Below are 24,535 nucleotides of genomic sequence, written 5' to 3' on the forward strand. Positions count from 1 at the left end.
CGCCTCATCCTCTTGTGGCTTTGAGACATAAGACCTTTATTTAGACATAATAAAGGTCTCTTACTGGCTTTGTTGTTTTCATAAATTAAAGTCATTAATCTAACCATGAAATAACCTCAGAAAATCTAAATAACAGCATGAGGGGTTGTGACCACTCAGCATTTTTCTCTGTAGGATGCTATTCAGGATACTTTTATTATTCAGAGCACTCACACGAGAACATAGCAGAGGACTAATATTTGAAGGTGTAGTCTGTATACAATAAAAAGGAGCTGACACTCTCACTGCTCGCTCATGAATAATACGTCTGCATACTTTTTAAAAGCTGTGTCAAGCAGACTTTCATCCAATTTGCCTGTGAATTCATTTGCTGAGCCACAGAAGTAAACTCAGAACACGGGGGAAGAGAGAGAGACGTCCTTTATTACATATTACAGATTTTCCTCAAATCATTTAATGATGTTAAAAAAGTTTTTTTTTCTTAGAGGTGAATGAGTTACATCCATTATTATATTAAAATGACCCTTATTATGTTGAGTATTAGTGAATTTAACAGACTGTAAGACACATTTAAGACGGCACGTTCTTTATGTTTTTCCTTCCTGATTCAAAATAGTTTTTACATTGTAAAAATTGAGGCAACATCACACGTGAACTTTATCATTTATCCTCCGATAAATCCATCACCCACGTTGTCCAGTCGTACCTTAGCGACGGTAACTAGGGAAGGAGGAGGACGAGACCATCGCACATCTGAAGTGCAGTATTTCCCCACGGTGTTGGATGTGATCCTGCACAATGTTGTGTCAGAGTTTAGTTTAACAGAGGCAGCTCTGTCAGCTCTGTGTTGGATTTAGGGAGTTCTCTTTATCCAAGGTAGCGAGCTAGAGTCACTTAAACATATCAATCAATCAATCTTTATTTATGTAGCGCCAATTCGTAACAGCGTTAGTTAAGAGAGACCCAACGATTCATGAAGCTAACTTTAACCTCTGTCCACGTATGTAAGCTTGTTTTTCCTCATTTTGCTCATAATATGGGGGGAGGATCAAGTTGCACTTCACTGCAGAGCAATAACTACGGTGTTTCTTAGTTTGCATGTCCGCTAAATCAAGTCATCAACAGGTGACAGTTTTGTGTGAGACCTTAAGGAGTGAGTGTTGACCGTGACGCCAGGCCCCCCCCACAGCTGATGTCAGGTATGCAGCTTTAAACTGCTTATCTAAGAAAAAAAACATCATCCAGAGACTGCGTTTTCAATCAAGTCACTGAGCTAACTAGCTTAATTATCTAGCTGGCTACAATCCGCCACATGCAGTTGTCATTTCAGACAGTAAAATTGATGGTCGCGGGCTAGAATGGAGTCGCCTGCTTTTGTTTACTTGTCTGAAACTAAGGACTCATTGCATCAGAAGTTTGAATGGCACGTCTGACGTCAGTGTACGTGTGCTGCATGCAAATGTGAGGGTTGACAGACGTAGCAACAGTAACTGAGGGGGAGGGCCTTTGGGAACAGTGGGCGGCATGAATTTTTGTCATTTCTGTAAATTAAACGCTTGCTGGTAGAATACACTCATTCACTAATTCAGACTAGATCCTTTAACTGTGCACTGATCTTCAATGCTGATGTGTCTTATCAGGTAATTGTGATTTGAATAAACAGTGTTAGTCGTGCTTTCGTGTTAATGCTTTAAATGTGAGCCTGAAAGGCTCCCATACGCCCCTCCGTCGGACTGAAAGATATCGGAGCTTCTTTCACAGGGTGACTGATCAGGTCTGCGGGCTCTGTAATCTGCAGGTCACATGCTGAGAACAGACTTCTTTCAGGCTTCTTCTCGTCTCTCCATGTTTGGCCTTTTGAACTCCTGTAAAAATCTTTTCCTGTCTCTTCCAGTCTCTGATTATCCATCTGAAATAGAAAATGACAGTTTATAGTAACAGAGGCCAGAGCAACAGCAGCAACTAGGATTTTCTGGCAGTTTCTGGTGGCTGATTGCTACCCAGGCTTCCCATTTAGGCTGATTTCAGACTGAAATTGCTTGAAATTAGTTCTAAAGCTGTGTGGGGTTTGCCATAGGATATATATGAATGAATATTCATTGTGTATTTCACTGTAATTGACAATTATCTTTCTGAATTGGATGACGGCTTCAATCACCTGAGCTACAGCAAACGCAGGCGACATATCTTGTGCTGTAAAAATATTTCCAATCTCCACAATGCTGCTGTTCAGCTTTTTCTGCAGACAAAGCACTTCTTTAAATGCCTTCAATGAATACTCCACAACATTTCTTTTGCTGTGTTTTACAGGAGCTGGATGGAAAGATCAATATCTATTTCATTACTCCGTGTTCACTACAGAGCCTAGATGCATTTTTCATCCCTCAGTGCAACAGCAATATATCAGTATATTCTTTTAACGATACACATATGGGGAACTGTGCTATTATATCCCAAAAGAGTTAAAATGCTGCATATTACCAGGTTTTATTTGGCTGTGGAAAGATTCATGCAAGAATGGTTTAAGTTTTGGGACTTTGGAGACCCATCAATCCACCTTCTCTGGAGGTTTCATGTCAGTCTCATATAATCCTCATGTTTTAATGTAATGTGCTTTGTTTCACAGCCAGCAATCGAACATCACAGGCATCGCCACACCGGTCTAATCCTAATTCAGTGATAAGAAGCTAACACCACCCTTCCTGAAGTCAGCAGCTGTGCGTCTTGTCTGCAGTAGCGCGTGGCAACAGAATATTTTCCACTGTCTATTAAAGCTGAGAAAAAATTGTAAATGTCAGTGAGGTTAAAGCCAAAGGAAGAATTTATACAAAGGAGGAGGAGGAGGAGGCGCATTTTAGCTGAACTGGTAAGTCAAATGACTTCACTGTTAGCTCAGTTACACACAGTGAAAGCTGAAACATCACTCAGAGGAACAAGCCAACAGCTGCACAAAGGCAGATCAGGACACTGGTGTTGAATACAATCACCTTGATCAAACACGGCGCAATGTTCTCTGCTTTTGTTTTGTTTGGGTTTGAAGCTCTGAAGCACTGATTCACATTTCCTCTGCCAAGGCAGGTAGAGCGAGCGCCTTTGACACATCTGAGTTCAAACTCACAGAATCAGTCTTTAATTCTATAAGCAGGAAGTGCATTCCTGTATTAAAGGTTATGGTAAGTAATATTCAAATTCAGAGTTAATGACTTAAACTGCATGTCTGAGGTCTAACACACATGCTGAATTCATCTCCGTCCCTCCTGAAACATTTTAAAAGCTGATTATTAAGTATTTAAAACCCTGCGTTTTTACATCCACGTTTGCCGCTCCATAGGATTTATCTGCCAAACGTTAGAATAAATTCTCTCCTTCCACTTCCAGTTCAAAATCTGCATGTCACATATGTATAGATTTATGCCTCTCATAGTAAATATTAACAGAGGAATTGCTCCGTTTCAGTGATTCAAATTGTGTTGTGATGTTTGCACGGTTAAGAAAAAGCAAGGAGCCAATCAGAGCTTCGCATGTGGGACGAAGAATTGTGGCAAAGCCAGAACGTTAGCGCCCAAAAAGCTGGTTGTTGTAAGTCAAACTTCAAAAATAACAACTCCTAAATCAAGATATTCCGTCCGTTTAGGATCCTTACCAAGCAAATTAGCTGCCATGAAACCATCAGACTGAATATTAACATCCTAAAACTGCATGTGAGCACGTTTTAAAGCCACTGCAGGAACTGAAAATATCTGACTTATGCACTTCTGAGTGGTGGAAAAAGATGTCGTAACAGCTGCTATTCAGTTGTAAATGTCTCAAACACGCACTCACCATCAGAGTAAATTAAATTTTCATCTATCAGCTATAAATAGATTTCATTTCCTGTCAAATTAACCATCAGCATGTTTTCAACAACGATAAACAGATTTGCTTTTGAAATTTCATTCATCCTCACTGTAAACTTAAAGCAGGCCAACAAAGCAGAGTCATCAGCATGCAGATTAAAATCCCATCATATTAAATTTAATCACCTGGAGATGATAATGAATCACTGCAAAATGTCTGCTGCAATGAATCAAACATGTGAGGCTAAATGATCACAGCAGGATAACCCACATACAGCCCACCGTGCAAAGGTAAAGAGCACATTGCATCACACACTGAATATAAATGTTACTCGTGGTTCCCAACTCTGCATATTAATATCTCCCACATCACAACACACCAATTACAAACCTAAATATCCCTCCAAGATTGCCTTGGGAATAAACAACCAGTTGTACTGTTTTGCATAAGAGATGGTGGTATTGTTTGCCTGCCTGGCTGTAAATGGCTGCCTGTCAGAGGGAAAACTGTGTTTTTAGTGTCAAACATGACAAAAGCACTGACAAGTTTAAAACCTCTCCGCTGTGGAAGATTGCTGAAAGCACGGCTTTGGCGTAAGTGATCGCAGCCGCATCAGTTCCTTGAATATCTGGGGACCTTTTTCTCATCTGGCAGCCGTCGTGTTGACCTTGACATTCAATGAGTCGCGTATTCAACAGATGAACAAGGTTTAGTCTATAATTGAGCATACAGAATTACCCAAGTAGCTTAACCTTGAGGAATCCATTGTGGGAGCCTTCAGTAATAAATTGGTAGCAATTTCTGTGGTATTTCAAATGAGCTATTTTTTGGTGTTTATCACTTCACATCTTGTCAAACTGTGTGAAAAATTAGCTTTGAAATGAAAACCAGCACAATAAATAAGATATGGACTGAGGTTAGTATCCACTGTAATATTGATATATTGTTATCTCTGTGCAAACTCAGGAAACAACAACAAAAAAAATCCAGAAAACACATTTCCAGCAGAAGCCACAGGACGCCGTAATTTATTCTGTTGTTGAAAATGTGATTCCCTTTTGTCAAGACCAGAACAGTGTGTACTTTCCTTTTTTTTCCTGCAGCCTAATCGCGCATATTTACCATCTCTCATTGCTATGTATGACGGCTCCAGCTCCAAACCTGTTGGCCTTCATCAGCGGGCAAATTGGAGCTGCTACTAATATCCTCCGAGGCAGAAGTGAAGAGCACTTAATGTGAGGAGTCGTGCTAAAAATGATACTTCACCGGGAAAGTTTTATCAAAAACTCCCACTTGTTTAAAAGTGTCTGTGAAGAATTTTGAGTGGAACTCATGACGATTGCAACGAGCTCTTGTGCAGAGAAAAACAATGAAATCCTCTTTTAACTGCTTTATCTGTGTGCTCGAAAAACACGTCTTCTTCCTCTCAAACTCTCTAGTTTAAGTTGTCTGACAATAAGAGGTCTGGAAACACACACGGGGCTTAGCGCTCATGTCACTCTATAGCACATTATTAAAATTAAATGCATAAATATTTAATAGCAATATACGGAGAGTATAGAGATTATTTTTCTCCTTTTATCTACAACCTTTGTCCAGTTTTTCAGTAGGTGGTAAAAGAGGTTAGTGCTTGTACAGTTTTTCATATCAAACAAAAAGTTTATGGTGCTGTTGAACTGCGACATATTGTGTTTCTAATATTTTGTCCACCCCCTTTATCACAGTAAGGGTATAACGAAGACACCTCTCTGTATAAGGCCGGGAACACTCCTCACCTGCCAGTCTTACTCCACTGCCTTTGATAACGGCCATAAATGTTTAATTTCATTATAAATGTCAAGCAATCAGAACTCAAACTCACTTTTGCACAATGCTTGTTCGTGAAGAGAGAGAGCGTCCCTGAAATATCCTGCTTTCACCCTGATATCATTTTAATTTTAATGAAGGGATTCTGTCTGCAGAAACGCTTTAGGGCTTTTACTTTGAAAGGAAAACTGCAAGCGTTTCTTTTAAAAAAAATACATTTATTTGGTTTTTTTTCGAGACATATTCTACAGATATGGACCGTGAAACTGTCAAAAAAGCTCTTACTGGTTTGACGTCAAATCAGTTTCACTGTGTTTCTGCCACAGCTGCTTCACAGGAGGGTGTTCAGGTCAGTTCAGCAGCACCTCTACACCTCTGAAACAGTCTGAGTGGACGTGGCTCCGAATATTCACACAAGTTAAACATTATGATGAACTTTGCTTGTGGAAATTATCTCTAATTGGACCTCTATGAATTTTAAGTTAGTGCCCCCTGCAGTAGAGCGTAAGATAAACCTGAATGTGAAGTAAAAGGAATCGCCCTCTTGAGAAGAAGAGAAGAAGAAGAGGATTTGAGAAGGCTAACAAGGCAGACGACGTGTCCACCTTGTTTGGCTTTGACAGACACCAGATATCCGTGAAAGATGAAGCTCTAATGCCTGTAAGTAAAAGGCGAAGAACTCATTATTGATTGTCGCTGTCGTGAACACCATCCACACCTGCTGAGTATTGTCTGTCAGCCAATCAGCTGCCAGACGGCTCGTTCTGCCACACACCTGTCGCTGGTTTAGCCCTCGGTACTTTGCCTTTTTGACCTGTGCCTGTTTACCTGGTTTGATTCTCTGCCTGTTTGTCTGGATTTACAGTTTTCTTTAACTCCTTCTGTAAAATCATTGTGATTCTGTGATTCGTGGGTTTTCTGGACTGTGATCACCGCCGGCAAAAAAAAGAAAGGTGTCATCCGTCTTGTTAAACAAACCCATGACTAGTTAAAGAGGTAATCGGCACAACTCAAGGTTCACTTACTAGTTTTTTGCAGATAGTTTAACAGCATTACACGGCGTTCTTCAGCAAATTGAACTTGCTTAGGTATCAGTGAGAAGTGGTCAAAAGCTCTCAAAACAATCTGGGATGTGAAGCCTGAGTTTATATCGGCACGCTCAAGTTTGCTACACACTTCTTTTACATTTGATGTAAAACTAAATATATACAGTACTTAGAAATACTTTGACAAAAATCTAGATATGTTTGGAACCATCCAGCTTCTGGGTGGACAGCAGACACGTGAATTATAGTTTTAGTTTAGTTTTTGGTGTCATGAAATAAAAATAAAACTGTGTATCACTAAGGGTTTGAAAGCATCACCGTAAGATGACATTATGTCACCAGCGTACCTTTTTGTTGTCGGTTAACGTCTGCATGACGGCGATCTGCCTGAACGGATTTGGATGAAACTCCTCTTCATCCTCCCCTGTGAGTCTTGGAATGGCCGTCATTGGGCGAATAACGCCGGGCTTAGTCTGGACAGAGGGATTCAGAGTTTGACAGCACAGAGGATTTGAGGCTTTCTGCCATAAAAACCTTTCCTGTAAAACACTTTACATTGTCAGTGTTGAAGACGATGCAGCTGGAGCCTGAACTTGATCAAATAATAGTTGAATTGATACCTTTTTAGGATCCATTAGCTTTCTCTCCACGCTGGTAGAAGGCTGTAAGCTGCTTAGAGATGCCTGAATAGACAAGGTGAAGGAACAACATTAACATATTTATTAGTATCTGAAATGCATCATGAAATAAAGCATTTGAAGAGCTGCTGGGTTTTTTTTTTTTTATTAAGAGACAAGCAAAAGTATGATTCTGTGAATTAATGAGAAACTTCACAGTCCAAATAAACGTGTGCATAAAAAGACAGTTAGCCTAAACACCGGAGTGCTGGAGGCTCAGTTCATCCCTCTGAAAGTCTCTCAGTGGTGCATGAAGCCAAAAAAAAAAAGTTCAACTTCCCATCATGTGTCATTTTTACATATCCGAGTGTTTCACTGTGTGTGCAGACAGGATTAAGGGAGTTTTTAGAGGTGGCATGACTGCATGCAGAGTCTATTAAAGCACGATTAGACGAGGACTTTAAGATTTACTTCATGAACGTACAGAGATGAGAACTGATGTTTGTGGTAAAACTAGCTAATATACATTTGGTACACAGCCTAGGGGTCAATTTAGCCCAAAATAAGGTGAAAATTAGTTTAACTTTCTGTCTGAATCTTTAGAAAGGACATACAACATAAATAAAGAGCTTCAGAGGTGCTGGTAGGCGTATTTTTCAGTTTCCCCTGCTTCCCATAAGCAAAGCTAACCACATGAGAGTGGCGTCAAACCTCTTTGTCTGACTTAAATAAAAAAAAGCTAATACTATATTATCAGGCGTATTTGAAGTTGGTGGGAGAGGTTGACAAAAGTGAGGTTTTGGTTCTTTGAGAGATTTGTTCATGCAAAATGAAAGGAAATTATTTTCCTCATAACTTTGAGGGCCTCACACACAACCTGTGTGTTTACAGATGATAAAGTGTTGACCTGTCATACCTACTCAGTCCGGTGAATGTGGAACTACGATTGTGTGAAAAGTTGATATGAAGCAATAAACATACATTCCTTTAATTCAACAGTCAGAACCATCCAGCTGTAACTCACATATTTGGTTTCACGCCCCAGTGATCTTGGAAATGATGAGTTGGTCTGCTGAAAGTGAAAAAGAAAGAAAGAAAGAAAGAAAGAGGTGAATCAAAACAACAGAGAAGGTCGAGGCTCACCTGACAAGGGCTTGTACACTATTTCAAATATGTGACTTTCAAAAATGAAAGGAAGAGGATGAAAAGAAAGCCTTGGTGCACCCAGCCAACAGACTCACTGAATACATCTGAATTTAGCAGGTGGGTTTCTCTTTCTTACCCACCTTTGTTTGTATCTTAAAGGTGGGATCTGTAACACTGGAGGAACTAGCAAGAGTATCTACATTTTGAAAGTACCCAACGGAAAATATCCCATCAGGTCTCCCTGCAAAGCTGCTCCCCCTACAACACAGGACAGGCTGCCTTTCTTATTTTGTCTGGGTTTTTTTTTTACATCCAGGATGAACCTCTTGTCGTCCCTGGTGTTAAAAAACCCTCTGACCAGTTGACGTCTGGCCTGGTGCCACTTATTGTAAAATATTGATGTGGTGGTGAAATATACAATTGAAGGTCAACACGGGGTGTCTTATTTTGAAAACTGACCAGATTCTTGCCTGACTTCCTGCCCCGCTCGTCTGCTTTGTGCTGGAGGTTATATGTTTGAAATAAAGTTAAAGTTACTGGAGACACAAACATGAACTTTCTGAACAGACAAACTTCTACTGGGTCTGTGTGCAGACTGTGATCTCTGAACAGGAAACATCAACTGTGTGTGTGTGTGTGTGTGTGTCATATTATATTATACTATATTAAATATAATACAATACTATACTATACTATACTATACTATACTATATATAATATAATATAATATAATATAATATAATATAATATAATATAATATAATATAATATAATATAATATAATATAATATAATATAATATAATATAATATAATATAATACAATACAATACTATATTATATTATATTATATTACATGATATGATATTATATAATATAATGTAATATAATATAATATAAATGGTGAATGTTTTGGTGTAGAGCTGATTAAATCCGCCTTCAGTAACTAAATTTGATTCCAACCAGTATCATGTTCAGTTTATCACATTTATAACAAACCAAATTTCCTGAAAATCGGTTCAGAATTAATGAAGTTAGAGTTGATTTTGAAGTCTGCATCTCTCAGTACAGTTTAGTAGCAGATCTCGACCTCCCCAATATGGCGGCCGCGCAGACGCAGGTCACGTGAAAACCAGCCGTCACAAATGTAGCGTTACCTTAAGCTCAGAGCTCCTGACCTGCTCACAGGTAAACAGGTTAGCTCCCGTGCTGGTAACTCACGCTGAGCCTGAGCTTTAGCCTCGCGTGCAGGACGGCAGATGTGTCGGTCGTCCAGTCATTTACTTTGGACCAAATGGTTAATTACAGATCTGCTGTTTATTTTCATTTATTGATTGCCGTCAGGCTCTTATGAGAATTTATGACAAATACAACCAAAAAATGCTTCTATAATAAATTGCAGACCCTCCCTTTAATAAGCAAGAGATTTAAGTGATAGGTTTTCTCTTCTTGTGCAGCCTGTTTGTTCCCTCTTCCTCATTAGTGACTGAAATTCACACATTTTCATCAGTGTAGTCTCAATCACATTCATGTCTCATGGATGACAGTGTGAACCAACTCCTATATACACACACACACACACACACACACACACACACACACACACACACAATGAATAATGAACAGATGTCTCTTCAGTTCCTGTGCTGATGAATAAACAGTCAGAATTCACTTTTATCTCACTTCTCAGTTTGTTTTTTTAGTACAGAGCGTTTGTTTCCGTGAATCTAATTACAGAAGTTTTGCATTTCCTATTTTCTATCGCTTAAATGATTCACAGCTCTAATTACATACTCTGTGCATGCTGTCGGTGGGACCTGTTGAGACTACAACCAGGTGGAAGAATCATCTGGAGTTGTGCTCGTGTTGTTGTTCGACATCTTAACTTGAAACAGTGAGACGCATCAGATGACAGCTCTGGTGTGAATGGAGCCATCAGACGTCAAATTTGTCGTACTGTGACATCTACCTGCACTCGATACCATGTAAGTGACAAAATATTTGAGATATTTTTAATAAATAAATAAATATTTTTAGTAAAAGCTTGCAAACCACTAAGGTAATTGTCTCCTGCTCCGGCTTCATAATTACAGTTTAGACATGAGAGACGTGTCAGACTTCCCAGCAAATACATCTCCCACAATGTCAAACTATTTCTTTAAAAAGGGGAGAATCCAGAGTTGTTGAGTTTGCTATTCACGTCACATGCTGTTAAAGAAACACACTTTACCTGCAGCCCAGCGTTAGCAGCCAGTGACCTGGAGGGTTGCAGCGACCGAGATGTTTTGCTCTTAAAGGTTGCAAAAAAATAAAACCAATTAAACCTCTTCAAACATACAAAAATCTATATTTCTGCATTATTCATTTCATTTGATTTAATTAATCAAACTCACTGCTGGAATGGAATTTGCCAATATCTCATCAATAACTGCATAAAGCTCCTCTGACTGCTGCCGGAGCTCAGCAGGTGAGCGCATCTGTAGAAAGTGCGAAATGATTGATGTTAGCAGCCTGTTGGATGAAATGTGCAGTGGGAAATCAGCACAGGTGTGTGATGTGTAATACCTCAGCGTGGGTGTCCTCAACACCTCTGTCCGGCGCCTCACACGGACTCTCTCCCCGCTCTACCTGCTCGTCTATGACCTGGGAATTCAAAGCAGACACACTGAGCTCCAACAAAGCCGCTGCTGCTTTCTTTGGCTGATTTATACAGTCGTCTCAAAACTCCTCCGGACAATTCATCTCCATCCTCTCTGTATTCTTCACAGACAGCCCCCTGTATCACACTGCAGTGTGAGTAACGCAGCAGTGTGCCATGTTTTCATGTCTCTTAAAGCATGATTTGACTTTTAATGAGATTTAATAAAGAAGCTCTTACAGTTCCATCACCTGTGTAAATCCCTCAGAAATTAGTTTTCTGAACGAATTTGGTTTTTCTTTTAATAGAAATGTCTTTTTTTCTTCAGCACACACTCTTATGTTCCTCACATAATGCTCCAGATTAGTCAAACTCCCACCAGGCCTTTAACAGTTGGATATTAAACAAGATAACAGGATGAATTAGTGGGATTACAGTCAGACATGTGAACCCACCTGCTGATCCAACAGAAGGGTGTTGGTGGGAATTGCCGCGAGCGATTTGTAGCTTAACTTGATCTTGTGTGTCTGGAGTTTACAGAGAGAGAGAGAGAGAGCAGCAGACAATTTATAGAAATTAATTTGCAATTCATATTTCTGCATTTTACTAAAGATACACTTTCTAGAAGAGCTTGTGGGAAGTTCTTTAAGCGCTCTTTATCTCACATCGCTGCAGGCTACTAATCATAGCAAACAGTCAGCCACACTCGAGGTGCCCAGTGACAAGAAGAATATCGCAGTGTGTCGGTTTATCAGCCTTTTTGCTGCTCTGACGGCTCATTTGATTGACTGTAAATGTCATGAAAAGCTTAGATTTGACCAATTTTTCCACACTGACAGACGAGAAAACTAGACAGCTATGTACATGATGTGTACATGCACTAATTAAACTGGATTTCTGCAGGTTGATGCTCTGAATCTGGTACAGTGTTGCGGTGTTACAACATGTTTGGTCTGCAAAACCAGAATTTTAATAACCTGTTGCATCGATTTTAGGAAGATGGGCTTCATCTTGCTTCAGCATGTCAATCCATCAATGTGTAGCATGTTTGAAATCTCTGCAAAGCAACGATCTGTAACAACATCAATAAATGATATGGCAAAGAAAAACAGAAATCTAAAAATAGCTCCCCACAGAGGACAGAGCTTGATATCAAGCTATCAAGTGAGTGAAACCTGCTTTTAACAGCACGGCATGGGAGGAAGAACAGTATGTCACAGGGAACATGCTAAATAACACCCTTGTTTAAACAAGTCATGCATACGGCAAGCACAGCAGCTACCTTTCTTTTTTTACCCTCCCTGTCACTGCAGTCTGATATTCCACTCCCCGGCCTCGGGGAGGGCGTGGAGCGCAGGGAGAGAGAAGGGGACGGAGTGAAGTCTCTGATTGGCGGAGCAGGAGAGGGCGTAGGCGTGGGGGAGCTGGTGGGTGACGGCCATCCGGGGAAAACGATGGGTGTGTAGCGGGAAGGAGACAGGCAGTGAGCTTTGTGAAAACCTTGTGATGTTGTGGCACTTTTGGAATCAGGGCAGCTCCTCCCTGACTCGCAGCCTCCTGCAGGGGGGAGAGGTGATGCTGCGTCTGTGACACCGGGTGAGGGCTGAAGCTGGGGAGGGCGGGCGGGCGGAGATCTCAGCTGCTGAGAAAGCGAGTGAAGCCTTGAGAGGGATGAGTTTTGCTTGGGACTCCGTTTGTGCGGCTCACTGATAAGTTTAGGGGACGGGGGGGCGACTTTTTTGAGGTTATCATCCTCGCGCCACTTGTGGTACATGTGAGTGTTGCTGGGCTTCAGCTCCGGGGGCCTGAGAATGGAGATGTGTGCAGGCTGCAGTGTTTTAGAAGTTGCACAATCTGTTTCTTCATTCTTTGGCAGAGACACAGATTTGAAGTCTGAGCAAAACAGAGGCAGGGGAGCTCGTGGGAGTGTGCTCTTTACGGGAGGGGGTGAAATAACCTGCTCCCATCTAGGCGCGCTGTTTGAGCGAATTTGCTCCGAGCATCTTTTCACTTGAGTGCGAGGGCCTGTTCTGCCAAACTCATTAGACTGCACGGGTGGAGGAGCTGTGACGCATCTATTAGGCTCCCTGTGGACGTGGCTCTGACTATCTATAGACGCTGTTGAGGAGAACTGGGAGGAAAACTCCAGCGGGATGGAGGCCACACTGGAGGCCGCTGAGCATGCGTTACAGAAGGACAGGGTCACGGGGTTAACAGGCCAGCAGGGGGTGTACGGCCTCTGCAGAGCTGGGGACAGGACGGGAAGGCGGCCCTTTCTCAGGATGGCAGTGAGGAGGGAGAGTCGGGTGAGAGGGGGCCGGTGCCGGGGAGGCTGGGCACAGACAGAAGAGGAAAGGCTCTCGCAGGATGAGAAACAGGTTTGAGGAGTGTGAGCCAGACTGGAGCCAGGAGCGAGGAAGTGCTTCCTGATCTGGACGACAGCCGGGGTGAAGAGGCCAGAACGGACAGACGAGCAGGGAGAAACAGAGCGGCTGAAAGAGACGGGAGAGGTTACGGACGAAAGCTGCACAGCAGACCAGCTCTTGTCTTTGTCCGAGTCCTCCGAGAGGACGGACTCTCTGGATGAAGCCGGGGTGGGGAACAGGTCTGCAGAGCAAGTGGGGCTCGTTCTGTCCTCTGACACATACGCTCTATTTGCAAAGAAACCCGAGCTATTCCCAGCAAATCCAGACGTATCGTGATACTGCCGCTGGGAAATGCCCCTGTGTTTATTAACAGCTGTTTCCATAGAGGCTGTCCCGGCAGCTACGTGCTCAGGCGTATTTTCAGACTGAACACTCACTGAGGGAGACGCTTTGGTCTGAGCGAGGCTCACGTGATCTGATGACGCCGTCAGCTGGAAAACCAAAACATTTTTTTCATTAATTATTTTTTTTTTCTGTTTAATCAAACTTTCACTCTAATATTCTTTAAAGACACAGCGACCTGAACATTGGTGCCTGCAAATTAATTATTATCTAACAAGGGGTCGGTCAGTTGAATTTAATTTGTGCAGAGGAGAATTACTTTGATGAAGCAGCTATCTGACACTCAAGTGTAAAACCTAAATAAGCCCATCACACAGGAACCAGCTTGAAATTGCATTTTAACTTATTACCAGTTTCTAATTAAACTGTCATGTTTGAATGGTGATAAATATCCACCTTTTTTAAACAGATCTCCTGACAATGCTGGAAACTGTATGAGAGACACACACACACATTCACATAAATCTGTATTGTCCTAGTTTCCACGTGACATTGAGAGTGTTTGTGTTGCACTTACTTGATGTTTTGTCACTGGTTGCGTAACGTTTCCTGCTCCTCCCTCCACAAAGTCTTTGATAAAGACTTTCTCCGCTTTGAAAATCTCCCCGTCCGACATGCTCCCCCTGGCTGTCTCCTCACGGGGCATGGCTAAGTTCTGACCGGAGAAAGAAAATGAAGCAAATGTTTAGGAGCAACTGAGCCAGTGAAACCTGAGAAAACCCGAGGTGAACTTCAGCGAGCCTCTCTCTGAGCTCGGGGGGTGTGCTTGGTTTCAACGCACCACATGACAAACGCATAGAGTTCACATGTACACGCACATGTCCCGCTGACATTGGTGTCGTAGATGACCCGTGTGCTGAGCTCAAGGAGGAGAGGTCTGTGTACACACAGCTTCAAGTGTTAAAAAAGGAAATGAGTCTTCCACTTTTTTGTTTTTGTTTATGTGTTTATATCCTAACAGCTGATCCCCGCTGATAAATACACACTAATTTAACTCTCCACCTCATCTCAAATCCATTAAATTCAGACAAAGAGCAATTTATGTGACAAAAGAAAGGTAAAAACAAAAGAGATTAAAGCTGAAAAGCCTCGTTATGAACACGATAAAAGGTGTTCAAACTACAAATAGGATGTCAGAGCGTCATGTGTGATGTTATCTCACATTATTATTACGAAAAACAGCTCAGGTGTCCTCAGTGACCAGGGAACATCTTCACCAATTTGTTATTTGTGCCCCTGACAGACAGTTGAGTAGAATCTGAGTGCACTACTAGAGAAATGTTACACTACATAAGTTTAGCATAATGACTTTGCCGCTGCCCAAAAGTCTAAATTTAACCCACCAGCCTCTCGAAAACTGACTAATCAACACGATTATGTCATTTGTTAAATCCATACTGAAACTTAAAGCCATGCAGGATGTTAAACGAATTGCCTGCCGGCTCCAGCTTCATATTTAGTGTGTAAACAACATTACATGCCAGAGAATCATGGGATTAATTGGATTTTGTAAGATTAAAATAATGTCATGATTTACTTTTACACCCGGTGAGAACGGACTTCATTGGACTTCATCTAAAGTCGTTGGGCTGCAGTTCCATGTTATTTGAGCGTGGGCCGTCCTGTGCAACAGACCGTGATTCAAACAGTTGTGGATCTGCATGAACTCCAAATAAAGGAATGTTCCAGGATAGTATGGGTGACATTTAAGTAGAAGTACAAAGGGGAAATGCTCATGACTTGAATCGTTACTGACATGGCATGGCCTCCCACACTTATGATAATTATGATTCTAAAAATAGGCGTGACACCACATGATAATGGCACCCTGCAGTTTTTTAAATAAATGAAACACTTCTCTTTCACCTTATTGTAGATAAGCAGTAATCAAACAAATGAAAGGCTGCCAGAACGACAGCTATTCTTGGGAATGTATTTAACATAAATGGCAGCTAATGCCAATAATATCATCACACAGCGTGTGTCCAAAGCAGATTATATTTAGAATTTAAGATGAAACCGGGAGGTTTTCATGTGTAAACCAGCTGATGCGTTTGTGCAAATGATGATTCGAACATGTGAGTGGAATCAAAGTTCTCCAGAACACAGAGCGGTTTTAATCTGCTGCCCAAGTGATAGATTATGGCCTTTTTGGCATGAATTCAATCATTCTAGATGTAGGGCATTTGTTGTGGCTCCAGCTTCAGGCAAAGTTCTTCACTAATTAAGATTTCTTTAATTAATTGTGGTTACTTTTAAACATCAGTTAAAGGTAATTATTAGATAATTGTGTCTTCTTCGGGCACACAGCTGCATCACCGGATTCATTCAGGCTTTTTTTTTAGACAGATAAAATCTGTTAATTTGTCGTAACCTCAGCTAATTTAGTTGGTTTAAAGGTCTGTGAAGCACAATGGGCCGAGGAGGGACGGATAAAGACGAGGAGCGCTCTCTTATTTGAAATGAGAAGATAATTACGCCGGGAGGCTGCGTGTGAGTGTTGTGCTGTAGTCCCTCCACTGTTAACAACCACTTGAGGTTTACAAGCTTATTAATTTGAAATACATCAGAGGGACTCTTTCTTTTGGGCAGGACATAAACGCAGGCTGCTCTGAGTGACGGCGGCGGATTCAGTGAGCTGTCTCAAAAGTAATCCTTCACATTCTGCCCTCTGGCATCTAATATAGAAACTGTCACACAGCAGGGAGCACTGCTAACCTGCCATGTGTAAAGGCGACAAGGCGTCACTCACTCTGAGCTGCACCCAGCCTTTAACCATATTCTGGATTACTGTCAAACTGATCTTTTTTGCACTCTGATAAATGTTTTAACAACAGTTGAGAGTGTGTGTGCAGAATAAGAAGTGTCACACGGGCGCGTCGGATGAGGAAGCAGGTATCTGTGGGATCCAACTGCAGGAACAATAGGTAAGTAACTCAGAAACAGCCAGCAGCTAGTCAGCAAGCTAAACTAACCCTAACCCTGAGATCTGCAGCTCTGTGATCATGAAGAAACTTTATTAACATGCTCTCCTGCCTGGAAACACAAACTAACAGAGAGTTCTCACATCTGACGACGCTGAGTGAATGTTTTATAGAAGGCAAAAGGTTTACAGATCAATCGTGTGTTAAAGGAATATTTCATGTTTTGGGAAATACGTCTGAAAAACTTTTTTTGATTCGCACTAAACAAACAGCATCGTAAAAGATCCCTCCACCTCTTTTATAAACTATAAAAGGGCACCGCTGAATCTGGTCTAAACCCTCCAGACTCCTCAACACTCCCCGAGCTCAACACAGTGAGCAAAGAAAGCTGCTGCATAATTCAATCTTTTCATTTTCCTGCAGTTTTGTTGCTCCACACTGTCCTACAGTGAGTACTGCACTGATGAAGTCTCTCATCTCTTAGTGTGACAGCAGCAAAGTGTGTCAGCGGAGCAAAACAAACACAAAGTCGTGCACAGCTGCACAATCCGGTATTATGTTCATGTTAAAAGATGAGACTCCCTTTGTGCGCTAAAACACGGGCTTGCTCGGAGTTTTGCAGCTGACTAATCGTATGCTCTCACTTAGTAACATGAAGGGCTGCCACTCCTGGAGGTAATAGCAGTGGGGGAAGTTGAGAGACTAATGGTGCCACCCCCTATTGAGAGGCCCTTTGAAGTCCCATGCAGGCTCACTTCAGGCAGCGGCAGCGGTCCACCCGCGGTGCTGCTGTGATGTTGATGCTGGGTGAACATCCAATAGCATGTTAACCCCTTCGGAAATCAACACCACCGGTGGTCCATTTGTACATTTGCAGTTTGTGTGCATTAGTTTTTCCGCAGAAAGTTGAGCCTGAGGTGAGAAAAATGAAAGCTTACAAATCATAAAGAGAAAAAGAGGTTGTGAAGGAATATTAATTCCACGTGTGTTTCTCCGCTGACATTTGGCTTTTTCTCCTGTAATTTCATTCTTCAGCCAAGCGTGAATGTGAGAAATATGAGTGACACCACAATTACTCACTAAATATGTGGTAACGCTGACTGACAAGGCCGCGCGAGAAAAAGCCGAGTCTGAGAACTTGTGCTTTAGTCCCTGAGGTTGTTTGAAGAAGATGTTTGTCAAAGCTCGATGTATTGATGTGTGCTGTGAGCCTGAAGTGCACAAAATAAAAGGATCACGTCAGGGCACATATCGAGCAGAGATGTTCAGCATTCGTGTTTATAGAAATCAAGTCGGATCAAGACATGAGTGCCTGTTTTTCTTATTTCTCCCTGAAGATGAGTCACACTGATATCAGGATGGATGTAACTGCTCCAACGCTGCAGGTGAGAGGAGGACTGACTCTCCCCGAGAAGCAAAGGTGTGTCGTCTACTCCTCAAGCCACTGGCATGATTGATCACTAGAAACTCGCGTCATTTGAAAAGATTAGTTGGATTTTTGGACTCATTGATCTCTTTAGTTTCTCTCTCTCTTCCAGAACAACTCGTGGCGTGTTGTCTGTAATCCTCATGACCAGTCTTCTGCACATTTACCGGAGGTTTTGCATTTCGTCTCTGCTGTGGAAAGACTTTGAATAAATTTACATTTTAAAAAACGTACGCTGCAGTAAAAAGAAAAAGGAAAAAAAAAAAAAAAAGCCCAAAATTTAAATTACATCAGATTTCATCAGCACATTTTGATTAGTGAGGAGTCAGACAGGATGAGTGGGCTTATTTTTACTGCTGGTCAGTGAGCGAACTTCCCCCAAAATATGAAATGCGTTTGTGATGTAAATACAGATACCAGGTGGCAATACAAAGAAAAGTGAGTTAGCTGAATTAACAGCACGTACAGAGTCGGCAATCCAATAAACGCCTTCTAATAAGAGCAGTAATTGTGTTGCACATAATGAAAACCAGTTGGCAATAATATCACTTTTTAATTTTCTGGATGTGTGCTGCTGCTGCTGCTGTACCTGATTTGGTTCTCTCTCCTCCTCACTGATAATGTTTTCAATTGGTAGTTTCCGCACCAGTGGCACAAATGTGAAAATAGAGGGCTGAGACGGCACTCCTATTGAAACCTGTGAAAAAAAGAGAACAACTGTTACAAGGTCCTTAATACACTTGCTTACTTGGCATGACGGTAGACGGTGAGTTTTTGGTGGTTTGAGCATAATGGCACTTCTTGAATGTAATAAATGGAATAATAAATTGAAATAAATGAACATAAACTACTGAAGTTAGCGTGCTAACCAGGGAAAGTGGAGCCGTGGGCTTTGAAATGATCCGGCCGGACCAAACGCCACAGCGTTGGTGCGTCAGAAATACACTCACAGGCACTGAAATGAAGGTTTAGATTAAGAGCAGAGGCCCCGACAGCAGATCTCTGCCCACGGCATCCTACAACCACCAGCGAGACCAAACGCCACAGCAGGCGTAGGATCTGAGCTAACCAAGCTCGGGTATCTGAAGTATCTGAATCAAGCCCCTCTGGTTCCTCAGAGTCCATCGAAACAAGTCAGAAGTCTGTCAGTCTTGGAGGGCCGTCACATAATCTTGGGATAATGTTTGATTTCAGCCTCTGTTTTGATGTGTTCTTTTTAAACTTACAGGTCGTTCCCATCACCTGCTGATCTAAAGAAACTTCTACACGCTTTCATTTGTTCCAGACTGGATTTCTGCTCTTTGCTCAGCTTCATTCGCTCCGTCCACCGTGTCCAACGCTGCTGCTCCACTCATCACTGACTTCCTGTTAGGCAACAAATGGATTTTAAAATGTCAGTGTTTCAGTATTTGCCCTCTCGTCCTCCCTGCTGGTGACTCCGAGGTCACAGTTGGTGACAGAAGGGGGAATCAGACTTTCACCATCGTCACACTGTGAAACTCTCTGCCTTCTTTTAAATCTCATCTTAAAACTTTTCTCTTTGTGAAAGCGCTCAGTAACACGTGAAGTGTTTTTGCTTCCTATGTGCTGTGAAGATGAAGAACATAATGATCATCACTGTTTACATTCATCTAGATTTCAAAATCAAAAAAAAAGACACCACATAATTACTTCCTGGGTGTAAATGTATACATGTCGGCTTCATTGTGTACAATAGAACATAAAACAGTAAATAATAGAATGAGATAAATGAACGTTTCTTACATGCAGTAACACTTTCTCAGGTCTACGGTCGTATCACCGTCTGCTGGAAGGATCTGAATGGAAACTATAACGGCGTCTTTTGGGATTTTCTGGGTGAATTTTTCTCCAATTTCTTTGTATTTTTTGACGAAATAAAACTGAACGTCCGTCTCAGCGTCTCCTGTTTCGAGGTGGACACAAAGTCTCTTTGTTCTTCACAGCGACCAGTTTCAATAACAAGTTTATGGTCACTAAGTCTTTATCTCTTGAGGGTTTGTCTTCTTCTTCTTTTTCTATTTCTCTTGATTGTTGTGCTGAACATTGTGTATTGACAGGATTTCCTGTTCTCCACTGCCTGAAGCATCTTAGCTTCTTCTTCTCTCACTTTTATTTGTGAGTTGAGGATTATTGTGTATTGTGTTATGTGTAAATAACATATATGTTGTTTTTATTTGATCCTGTTCTCTTCTCAGCTGAACTGTATACAGTAGGTTCGACTGTATGTGTGTGCAGCACAAAGAGACTACAGCTTTCATCCTGTTGTGTGAAATGAATCTTGAACCTTGAATGAGACGAGCTAATAATTAAATGAAATGTTGCCCCCATTTTTAGTTTTATTTTTTTGGAGCAGGTGGCCAATTATTACAAATTGCACCTTTAAGGGATCATGTCGAGCTCTCCGTGAAATTGAGTCTCTCTCACTGTGTCCTCTTCTCACAGTTGATGCCACTGCATTTCAGATTTAGAATATTTAATCTCTCTGTGATTCACAGTGTTATGTAACTACACTCCGGCACTAATGATCCATCAGCACACGCACACACATATTAGGCAGTTTAGCACCCTGCGGCTCGAAACCGTGACACATTCAGACTCAGTTGGGAGTAATGAGTTGCAATTCAATCAGCTCAGGTGCTGTGAAAAGATGCTGAGGTTTTTTTTGCACGTTGGGTCCTTTTGCACTCCAGGAACTGAACAACCTGTCACTTAACATGAAGTCCTCGTCGCTGGTTCTGCTTTTGTTCCCGCCACTCTCGACCAATTTGGAGGCAAATTTGTGGAGCGAAAATATTTCAGCGCCGCTTCAGAGGCGACACTACCAGGTGCTCTTGCTGCTTCTGCTGTCGATGTCTCGTCACGTTAATAATAAAGGACCACGGCAACAAGCACAAGAGGAGAGCAGGAGCCTTTTAAAAGGAAGAAACACTGGAGGCCACTGGCTGGACCAACGACAGCGACAAGAGAAGGTGTTCATTCACACAGAAAATCACACAGAATCATCAGAAAATCAATGCAGACAGCTGTGGACTGACAACCTGCAGTAATAAAGCAGGATGTGTGTTAATGTCAGAGCACAGACTGATATCAATCTACTCATCTAACTGTCAGCAAGAAAGCTAATGAGTTAATGTTGCCCGCGTGACGAGTTAAGACCTCATGATGAGTTATAATGTGTTGATCGGTGAGCGTTAGAGGTGTCGGAAGGCAGATTTTGTTCCCTTTGGGCAGAGCCGTGCTAGCTGGTTCCCCCTGCCTGCAGACTTTATGCTAAGCTAACTAACTGGATGCTAATTGTAATGTGAAAACAACAGAGATGAGAGAAGAATCAGTCTTCTGTCTCCTGGCAAGAGGGTGAATATTTCCAAAAAGTGTCATGATCTCTTAAAGGTGCAGAAATGTCCACCTGCTCCAAAATAAAATAAAAATGGGGGCAACATTTCACCTCCTCCTCGCTTATTAAATCTTGCAGTGTCCTCAAACACGCATGATTATTAGCTCGTCTCGTTCAAGGATCAAGTTGCACAACAGGATGAAAGCTGTCGTCCCTTCATGCTACACACACACTGACCTACCTGTACTGTACATACAGGTAATTCAGCTGAGAATAAAACCAACAAATGTGTTATTTATACACAATTAAATGCACAATAAGAAGCTAAGATACTTCAGGCACTTCTGCATCAAATAATGTCGAATCACAACTGTGACATTTATGTTGCTTTGCTTTTTTTTGTATTTGCACCAATTCTCAAGCGATCACAATACTTTACAGTGAAAGCTCCACTGTCATGTCACTTAATCAAACCACGTCGATGTTGACGCTGCAAAACAACCCTGGGGACGAGCAGGAACCCACACCGAGAACCCTCTCTACTGCATCCACCTCTCACCAGCAGAGATAACAGGTTGAATCTCAGCGATGGCGCCTAAGCTGACGAGGTGGAGCTGCAAACTGTGGCGGGTTAAAAGCTTCGTCCTGATTTATGAAAGGCAGCAACATCCCTCCGTGATTATAATCCTGTTCAGTTGTAAGAAAAAACGCATTCAAGGGGAACATGAATGTTTTTCCAATTTCTGGATTGTCTCAATATCTGCCCCTTCAATTTGGATAAGGTGGCGACACATTTCCCGTCACAGTTTGGGTTCAATGGATGCGTGAAAACATCTTGTACTTGTTCCAGCTGCAGTAATCAAAGCACACACTCATCAGAAGGACTAATCACACTCCTTCTCTCAACAGTGTCGTCAGGTCATCTGCGAAATACAAATTGGAGGGTGAGGGCCCTGAAATTTCCTCCACTAATCAGTGGAGGTTATGTAGCAGATACTTGAGAGTCTATTAAAAATGGATCAAACATCCCCTGCTGGCCGATGTAGGCACAGTGAGAGAATTAGCATATTAGGTTATTTTTCACCTTTCATCTTCACAATTTCATCGCAGACAGAAGTTCAACCAGTCGGCCCAGTTCTGATATTAATGTGTGGCACATTAAATAAGCAAAGAAGATTCAAAAGCAGCTCCAGAACAAGATGATCACCGAGATGATTACGAATTAAGATTTATCCCCAACTTCATTTTAAAATGTGAAATTGTAATTATAATGTCCGTGACATGCTGTGACTCCTGCTGGAGCCGTTTTCGTTCAGCTTTAAGAGCAGTTTTTGTTAATAACTTCTCACCTCGTGCATCATGTAAAGATAGTTCCACTGGTGTCCCTGGTAAAGCAGTGTGATTACACAAAGCAACAGGTGGGACAGCACTTTACTCGATTACTCGTTACGTTCAAGCCTCACATATAAAAGTTTCTGCTGCATCCATTAAATGCATTTTAAGGACGTATATTTGTGTTTTTGTTCTAATAATGACTGCATTATATAAGTAGAGTGTTGTGTGTAAAGAGAAATTAGCAGAAAAATGTAGAGCTGATTCACTAATTATGACAAACAGGATACGAATCACTAAAACACAGTAAAGTAAAGTGAAAAGGAGGACGTTACTGAGAGGAGAAACGCTCACTGGAGGGTTTCTAGATAATAACAGCTTCTGAATCATCTGAGTTTACTATCTGTAAGACAAGCTCGTATTTTAACCAGCCGTGTGGAGTTGCGAGAAACAGATCTGGGAGTCGATTGCTTAAGAATGTAAACTAACGGCGTTCTTATGAAAGATGTGAGGAGCCGGAGGTGATATAGAAATGGAGGAAAAACTAAGGGCCAAGGACTGAGCCTTGAGGCACTCAAGGAAGATGCAATACGATAAGAGCACATCTTGTCCTCGTCGGGACAAAAGCCAGGTTTCAGCTAGCTGGCGTGTTTTTCAGTCAACACAAGAGCCCATTCAGTGTAAAGTCAATATGTTACAAGAACCACAGAAGCAGAGAATAAGAATGACACAGAAGGACATCTGTACGCTCAGATTCAAATGAAGCAATAAGTAAAAGGTGCAGTCCCATCTGCTGCAGAAGCAACACTTTTATTTACCTTAAATGTCAAAAAACGCCGGCCTTATCTGTGAGAGCTGCGGCCGTGGAGGCGTTAAAGAAGCTGCAGCTGCAGGTCTTACTTTACTGCAGGATCCTAATGACATTTCTGCCAAGAAGATCACATTTATTAAAAAGCAAATACGTGGCTTTTTGAGTTGAGTACAATATATACCTGTCAGCGCTCTTAGACTTGTTTCTGACTGACCTTTATGGTTCATTATATATTTTATAGAAGTGGAAGAAAGCTAGAGGAAGACATGCAACAGGCTCATGCAGCCAGATTTAGCCCTTTTATGCTACATATTTTAGACATTAATACATTTTGCAGATAATATGTTCATTTAACGCAGGACCTTTCCTTCTATTGGAGTATATTTACATTGTGGTAATACCTGAGTGAAGGATCTGATCTGAGTCCTTCTTTCCTTTCTAGTTCTTGAGCCAGAGGAGGTTCAACATATTTATTTATATTAGAGATCTCAGTTTATCTGCAACCAGCTATTAATAAAGAAACAGAGCAAATGCCTCGACTGAAATAATCATGCGGCGTCTTATAAACTTGTTTATGTGTTTATGTTCTCACGTAACCCCCTTGTTTGCATGTCCCCCGTAGTCATAGCAGAGTAAGTTTATACTGTGGAAGGTTAAAGTGAGCATTTCCTACTTGCCCATTGGAGCCCTCTTGCTCTTGTTTAATTGCGTTGAGTGTTGCCGAGGTCATGCCGTCCTCATGGATCACATTTCCAACCAACATTGGTTCACTGTGCTACAAGTCGCCTCACTCGCTGAGTGTGTGTGTGTGTGTGTGTGTGTGCTCTCTCAC

The 24,535-nt window shown here is 41.7% G+C and overlaps 1 protein-coding gene across 1 annotated transcript; it reads right to left on the reverse strand.

Annotated features, from left to right (window-relative positions):
• Positions 1–417: 417 nt before the first annotated feature.
• mlip (muscular LMNA-interacting protein) lies at positions 418–24,466 on the reverse strand. Its single transcript, XM_070841542.1, has 12 exons — positions 24,377–24,466; positions 18,795–18,902; positions 14,373–14,510; positions 12,370–13,944; positions 11,543–11,614; positions 11,015–11,092; positions 10,843–10,926; positions 10,680–10,739; positions 8,331–8,378; positions 7,310–7,372; positions 7,037–7,162; positions 418–1,909 (listed from the first exon to the last, which is right to left on the reverse strand). The coding sequence occupies exons 1-12, from the start codon at positions 24,464–24,466 to the stop codon at positions 1,691–1,693; spliced, it is 2,661 nt and encodes an 886-aa protein (XP_070697643.1). The 3' UTR covers positions 418–1,690.
• Positions 24,467–24,535: the final 69 nt, after the last annotated feature.

Source organism: Pempheris klunzingeri, chromosome 12 (genome assembly GCF_042242105.1).
Source record: "Pempheris klunzingeri isolate RE-2024b chromosome 12, fPemKlu1.hap1, whole genome shotgun sequence".
NCBI classification, from domain to species: Eukaryota; Metazoa; Chordata; class Actinopteri; order Acropomatiformes; family Pempheridae; genus Pempheris; species Pempheris klunzingeri.

What these genes read in the sequence shown, in the direction of transcription:
- mlip (XM_070841542.1), bottom strand. Translation starts at nt 24,466, where the DNA reads ATGTTGGTTGGAAATGTGATCCATGAGGACGGCATGACCTCGGCAACA. An exon ending in AACCAGTGACAAAACATCAA is followed by an intron (nt 13,945 to 14,372) that starts GTAAGTGCAACA and finishes TTGGTTTTCCAG; the next exon opens with CTGACGGCGTCATCAGATCA. An exon ending in TGGCAAATTCCATTCCAGCA is followed by an intron (nt 10,740 to 10,842) that starts GTGAGTTTGATT and finishes GCAACCTTTAAG; the next exon opens with AGCAAAACATCTCGGTCGCT.